General features: G+C 40.4%; 1 protein-coding gene across 1 annotated transcript; it reads right to left on the reverse strand.

The window, feature by feature from the left end:
* Positions 1-1,539: 1,539 nt before the first annotated feature.
* LOC121307740 (glycolipid transfer protein-like) lies at positions 1,540-5,005 on the reverse strand. Its single transcript, XM_041240005.1, has 4 exons — positions 4,862-5,005; positions 4,623-4,756; positions 4,303-4,453; positions 1,540-3,953 (listed from the first exon to the last, which is right to left on the reverse strand). Exons 1-4 carry the CDS (start codon positions 4,937-4,939, stop codon positions 3,771-3,773), a joined length of 546 nt encoding a protein of 181 aa, XP_041095939.1. The 5' UTR covers positions 4,940-5,005; the 3' UTR covers positions 1,540-3,770.
* Positions 5,006-6,661: the final 1,656 nt, after the last annotated feature.

The raw sequence follows: 6,661 nt of genomic DNA on the forward strand, positions 1-6,661 counted from the left end.
CTACGAAGCGTTAATATAATATTCATCCTTATCACTCAGGTACAGTGCATTATAATAATACTAAAATGATGATCAGAACCCATTTGTCCAGGCGCTCGCGTATGTTTGGAGCTCCACTTTCACGGGTACCCAGTCTGTCACTTGGGGGCTGCATCCATAGATACAGATATCAATGTATTGATGCAGAAAACATCATAACACCTGGACACACTCGATACGAGGTGATCACGCCTCAGTACCTTCTTTTTAATGGTCTGTTATTTATTTTTGTATCACAGATGATTTCATTTTGAATACTTCCGTTACAAAATGCAATTATGAAATATGGGAAAACAACCCTGAATCAGTTTTTGTATTTTAAACTCAGAAACTGGACAATGAAAAACTAGTTGATTTTTGTTTTTATGAAAAACCGAGTGGTTTTCTGGTTTTCCGATTTAGAATGCAAAAACGATTAGCCGGAGTGTGCACGGACCGACTTCTCATTTAATTTCTCTCTCGCCTCTGTCTCTTCTGCTGCCTTTGTGTACGGGACTTTAATGAGGGAACTACATGGACCCGGGTTAGTCACTGTGTATAGCGCTCTCCCGATTTGCCTAACCACTCCAGCAGAGATCGGATATAATATTGCACAGTACACTGTCGCAATGTATGGCAAACCTATTGTTTTCATGCATGCAATATAACAAATGAAATAGAAACGCTACAGTACCAATGTTGACCACAAGAGGGAGCTTAGAGCTGACAAAGCTTTAGTTAAAATTAGCTTTCTAGTTTTAAGAGCAGTGTGATAACTGGAAAAACAAACCAAAAAAAATCAACATGAATTAGATACTGTTGCTAAATATATATATATATAAAAAAATGTATTGCTTACATTATTAAAATGCATTAAAAAAAAAAAAAAGTGTCTACACATTCCTTCTAATATACCTGAAGCTCCAGCAGAGGATGCTGATGTCCCAGATAAGTTTAGCTTCAGTCTCAGATACAGTTTAAGAGAAAATAAAAACAATAAAAGAAAACATTTTGTCAGAGCGCTCCCAGTAATGTCATGGCCTAATCTTGTTTTTTTAATATCATCTCTGTCCCACGGAACAGTTGAAACAGCATTTACTTTATCCGCATTTGCTTGCCAAATCTTATTTTTCTCCCCCTTGGATTCCCCTCCCCTCTGTCCCCTTTTCATTTTCTAAAGCATTGCCAGGTGTAATTAGAAGCTTCTCTTCAGTAAAGCTGCCCTTTCTATGCTTTTGAACCCTTCTGAGCCACTGCTTCACCTCATATGCGAATACACCTGCATCAGTTGGGTGTAGCCTGAGTACGTGTATTTCCCTGCAACTCTGTTGAATTGCACAGTCTTGCAAATAAATACATTTAAAAAAATCGCTAATTCTTTGAATATCTGGCACCAGGAAATGGATTTCACAATAAGATGGTCTGCGCCATCACACAGAAAGAAAAGTACACAAGGTGTTCACATCAACAAGGGCGAACAAAACATAAGCGTGCAGAGCAATCTATCACATGTATAACATCAACAACATGAAACATTTTATTAAGGTTCTGCTAATATTAAGAAAAGTTTTCCCTGTGACACTTTACACCAGAGGGCTTTACTCCCCTCCTGTAAGACCTGACAAGACAATATTCCACTCCAGTCTCATACTGCAGAAAGGCAGCAAACAACAACCTCCTCCTTGATTTCAAGTAAGCATAGCTCTGAGGAGCTGGCAGGCTTTTTATGTTATTAATGAAAGTTGCACTTCCATTAGAGGGATTTTTAATAGGACTCTTAGAAAAGCATCTTTCATTAGAAATATGGAGAAAAAAAAAAAAGAAACGAAATACCACCATGATTTGATTGATTTAAACGATGGTGGCATTCACAGCGGCTGAGACCCACTGAACTGATCCCAAGGTCTGAAAAGCGACTCATTTATATATACGTTTCCCAGCACAATTAAAATGTGCCTTGCTCAGCTCAGCCATGATAAAAGTTGTCAGCATCACGCTCTTGCTTATGCTACCAACCTAGATGTTCTAATATCTGTGCTTTTTGTAATTTAAAAACAAAAGATAAAACAGAGCACAGCAATACATTTAAATCTCTACTGTATCGATATCAACCTAACCCTAGCTCTTGACAAAAAGGCACTTGTGTGTTAATGCAAGCACTGTGGCTTGAGCATTGCAGGCTTCTTAAAGAACCCTGCATGTGGAACTTGAACTGACACAAATTATTTTTTATAATAATAATAATAAATTAAAAAAACAACCAGTACTTCTCTAACAGTAACATACATTTCTGAAAATAAACTCTTGAGAGAATGAAGGCAAACGTTCCTGGAAAGGTGTCTGCTTGAAAATCGCACACAGATCTACACAGCCTTCCCTGAAAGTGCATCCCTGCAGGCCATTGAGCAGAGTTCTTCAATTAAAACAACCATCCAGTGTTTCAAGCAGCAGTCCAGTGTTAAAATAAAGCTCCGAAGAGGTTGACACCCCAGGCTAGAAGGCTGATGCTCCTGGTTCAGCCTCTGGTATATTGCATGACCTCCTTGTGTCCATCTATTACCAGCCAATCCCATACACACAAAAAAAGAAATCTGCACACTGCGAGTTATCAATTCTATACATCCTAACTCAAGGCCACTTAATACAGCAGTCTTTATTTTATCAGTGCTTGGAGCTTCCCGGTCACCTGCCACCTTCATTTAGGTAGGAAACAACACTCTGATTGCATAGCAGCTTGAGCCATTGCAGGATTTACTATGAGTTAGAAGACATGCAGGCAACTTTCCTGCAATCATCCAGAGTACCACGTTCAGGCCAATGTGTTCCTTCCTTTATGAATAACATGCTGTTAATGATGGATTTGCACTAAGAAATAAAGAAAGGGTCCAGTATTAATACTATGAACAGCAGCAGTCTCTTGCCATTTGCATCATTAAACCCTTAGCAGGAATCACAGAACGTCATCCCAAACTTATCTAATTATGCGTAATGTATTGTAAACCTGCAAGTGCTCAGGCTAATATGCAACGGGAGCTCTTTTATCCCTGCTATGAGACTTTTTAATTGATATATTTCAACACTTTTCCTCTTGGTATTCATTGTACTGTTTGCACAATAGCAAAGAGACGTCAGCAGCTGTCATTATGATTATAAAGGCATCAGACGATCTGACGAAGATCCTCCCGCAGCACTTTGCATGTGCAATCTGGAGGTAGACTGCTGGTTCGATGTTTACATACAAACAAGCTGGAACAATTTTAAAGTTAGGTTAGTCCAATTTCTAGTTAATGCAAATTGACCAAGTATACATAAAAGCAATGCTTTTATAACTGAAAAAGCGCCCAAATATGCACATAGGGTCTCCTGGATCCAGAGGATTTTTTTGGGGGTTTTGTTATTTTAAGTAGATGACACTTTCAATTAAGTAAGGCATACAACACTGCATAAACTTGAAGCTAGAGCTGCCTATAGGCATGATGCATTTGTTTTCTTCTTTCTAATGCAAGAAACCAGTCTGAGACCTTCAGAAACTGACACCACAGCAGCTCCAGGACGACCCTTAGATTCCTGTCACTGGTGGTGGAAACACAGCGTTCTGTGATGTCAGCTAATCTCCTTTACATTCACAAGAGGGAGCTTTGGGAGGCGACAGGGAAAAGTCTAGGAGTTAATGACATAACGTAATTGCTCTTGAGACAAAGGCAGTATGAAGATAAAAAGGGGATCCAAGTGTCCTGGTGGGAGACCAGAGGTCAGGCTTTGTAGTCCAGCTCAGCGTTCATTTTGGTGTACATCACATAGATCGCATCGATGGTGGGCGTGAAGTTGATGAGAAACTGGCGGATCTTCTCCAGACAATCCTCTTCCTTGACTTCCCGCCCCTTGGACAGCGCCTTCAGGAAATCAGACTTGTAGGGGGCAGCATAGAGAGCTGCCTGCAATAGGAGACGCGACAGACAGGGTGAGGCACATTACAGTTATCAGTAACATGAAGAAGGTCACTATGATCTACAGTGACAGTGCTGTTCCTAGACTTCTTGTAACAAATATCAGTATAAAGTTTTTTTTTTTGTTTTTTTTTTAACCAAATTTGGGAAACAGACCTAGTAGGTCATCATGAAGAAATGCCATTTTATCCCAATAGGAAAATGGTTCTCTGAAATGGAAATGTTATATATGTGTATGTGTGTGTGTGTGTGTGTGTGTGTGTGTGTGTACAACTTGTTCCTGGGGAAAAGGAATTAATTTTGAAATGAGGTCCTATCTGGCCGTGGCTTTACTTACGTGGAAGATCTTTTGCACCAGCCAGCCGTGGTACTTCTTCAGTGCCAATTCGTAGGCTTTAGTGGCATTGACCCGGATGAGATTGGGGTTGGCCTCGTCCCTCTCCCCGTCCGCGATGCTCTGCAGCAGGACCTGGATAAACTTTAGACCCCTGACCAACAGAAAACAAACAGATCTGCAATCAGTCTCTTTAATGTTCATGTTGAGGACATAGAATAAACTCTTGCTTACATGGTCACATCTGCTCGTGTACGACGTGAAACCATGCAATGTTCAGCGTTTTGCAATGGATTTGCTCCTCCTTTAAACCCATATCTTACCTTTTCAGCCACATTAATGCTAACGTAGCTCCGACTTTGGGCCACTGAGTTCCGTGCATCTCCTTCTCTGCCTCCAGGATCTGCTGTAGAGTTTTAAACTTAGTGGGGTTCGTGTCGTAAACAGCTTTGATTTTCTGCAAGATGAAATAATCGAATAAACAAATAAAACACCAATCATCATTTTATTCTGAAATAGTTGGTAGATAAATACTATGATTTAAGAAATAAGGATCACTTACGTTAATGTTACCCACTATATCCGACTTGACTGGTGAAAAGACTGCGGACCCCAGACAATCTGAGGAGAAAAGAAACATGAATATCTGAAGGTAACCTACATATCCCCCACAAAGAAATGCAATGAGACAAACTAGCGTTAGCTGCCACCAACACATCCATGTGTTTTCATTTTTTTGTACACTAATCCTGACCCATTTAGAAACATGCACATGTATCTGATGCTTCGGATTATCTTGTTAAAATGTACTCAAGTTACTGGGATAACTGGAGGTATTAGACAGATGTAGGACAATGTCTTTATGGTAAGAGTGGCCATAAATGTGCACAGTATGCATAAACAAGTTATACATGGGTTCAATTCAGGCTAGAAACGCTGTCATTTGAATTATGATAATTTTTACCAGTCATGAAACAACACTTTACATTCCCCTTCAGAAATAATGTGTACATTGTGGACTAGAGCAAAAAGCATCCGTCTCTGAAGCCACAAGTGTGTTCACCTTGAGCCCTGAACTGCTTCTGGACGACCTGCTCCCTTCCTACCCATCAATAATTCAGCCTTGGATCTGTCAGGATAATGCCAAGCCATGCATTATTGAAGGCTGCTTCTGGGCACACTGCTTGGCATGAGGCTGCCCTTTTTGTTATCTCTAGTGCAGCATGGCCGCACCCCGGCACTGTGCCCAACGGCAAAACAAGTCACCAAAGAGGCTCAGTAGCATTCCAAACCAGCGGTGACATTCACTCCCATCCACCTCAGCTGTACTGGAACCATCAGAAACTCCCATTACTGTAAACAACTTGAAACCTCCTTGGAGGAGACTCTGTACAGGAGGCATCAGCTGCAAAACTCAAGCCGAGTGAGGGGATACTGTGCTAGCTTTAGACAGAGGCACCCTGAGAGCCGTGGGCAGTGGATACTGTAGCCTTGTTTGGTGGAAAGCTCTGGTTTCTTTATTGTACAGAAGAGAACTAATGAAAGCACGGCGTGTACAGTATTGTATGATCAGTACGACTCTGGTTACAAAAGATTCCATTCGACCCCCCCCTTGTTCAGAGAAAGAATGAGATTTCCTGAATGCTCTCTATCTCAGCCATTCCTTTGTTCTCAACAAGCATAAAGCCTTTTTCCCTTTTTTTAATTGAATGCATTTTAACACTGCACTGCTCTTCTGGTGTATGTCATGTTCTGGATGCCTCAATGTTTGAGCCCTCTTTATAGTAGATCTCCTGTATGACCCTCCCTCTTCCTTTCTATCTGCAAGATGCAACACATCTAAATTCACAATAGCAGCAGCAAATCTAATTTCAATTAGGCAGCAGATCAGATCATAAAACATAGTGCACAAAAACAATATCAGGCAGTTTGTTATAAGAGAACTTTCAAACAAGGCAACACCCGGGACCTTAAAACTAGCACATTAATATTGTGAAGGGGACAAACTAATGTGTGTCTTTGAGCCAAGAACTTCTTAAATGGCTTCATGTTGCTTTATTAGTACCACAAAATGCAATACAAAGAACTTACTGAAGTGACTGTGGATGCCAGTGAATGGGTACAGCAACCCAATACTGTACTAATCAATTTTCAAAAAGTAAATTGAGGGTAGGAAATTAAATTATGTATGCAATGGATCCGTTGTTCCTTGACACAGAAATTTGAGACAGAAGATTAACCACGATGGCCCACAATTGCTTCTGCAAATTGAAGCGTGAGCATAGATCATGTACTAGATGTAATTCTACACTATTTAGATATCCGATTTGATGTGGAATTAGGATGCTTAAATTAAAGGGAG

This window comes from Polyodon spathula, chromosome 58 (assembly GCF_017654505.1).
Source record: "Polyodon spathula isolate WHYD16114869_AA chromosome 58, ASM1765450v1, whole genome shotgun sequence".
NCBI classification, from domain to species: domain Eukaryota; kingdom Metazoa; phylum Chordata; class Actinopteri; order Acipenseriformes; family Polyodontidae; genus Polyodon; species Polyodon spathula.

Excerpts from the sequence above, each read along its gene's own strand:
- LOC121307740 (XM_041240005.1), bottom strand. The coding sequence starts at position 4,939 with ATGTTTCTTTTCTCCTCAGATTGTCTGGGGTCCGCAGTCTTTTCACCA. Across the intron at positions 4,757-4,861 it reads ATATAGTGGGTAACATTAAC|AAAATCAAAGCTGTTTACGA; the intron begins GTAAGTGATCCT and ends TTCATCTTGCAG. Across the intron at positions 3,954-4,302 it reads TGGTGCAAAAGATCTTCCAC|GCAGCTCTCTATGCTGCCCC; the intron begins GTAAGTAAAGCC and ends CTCCTATTGCAG.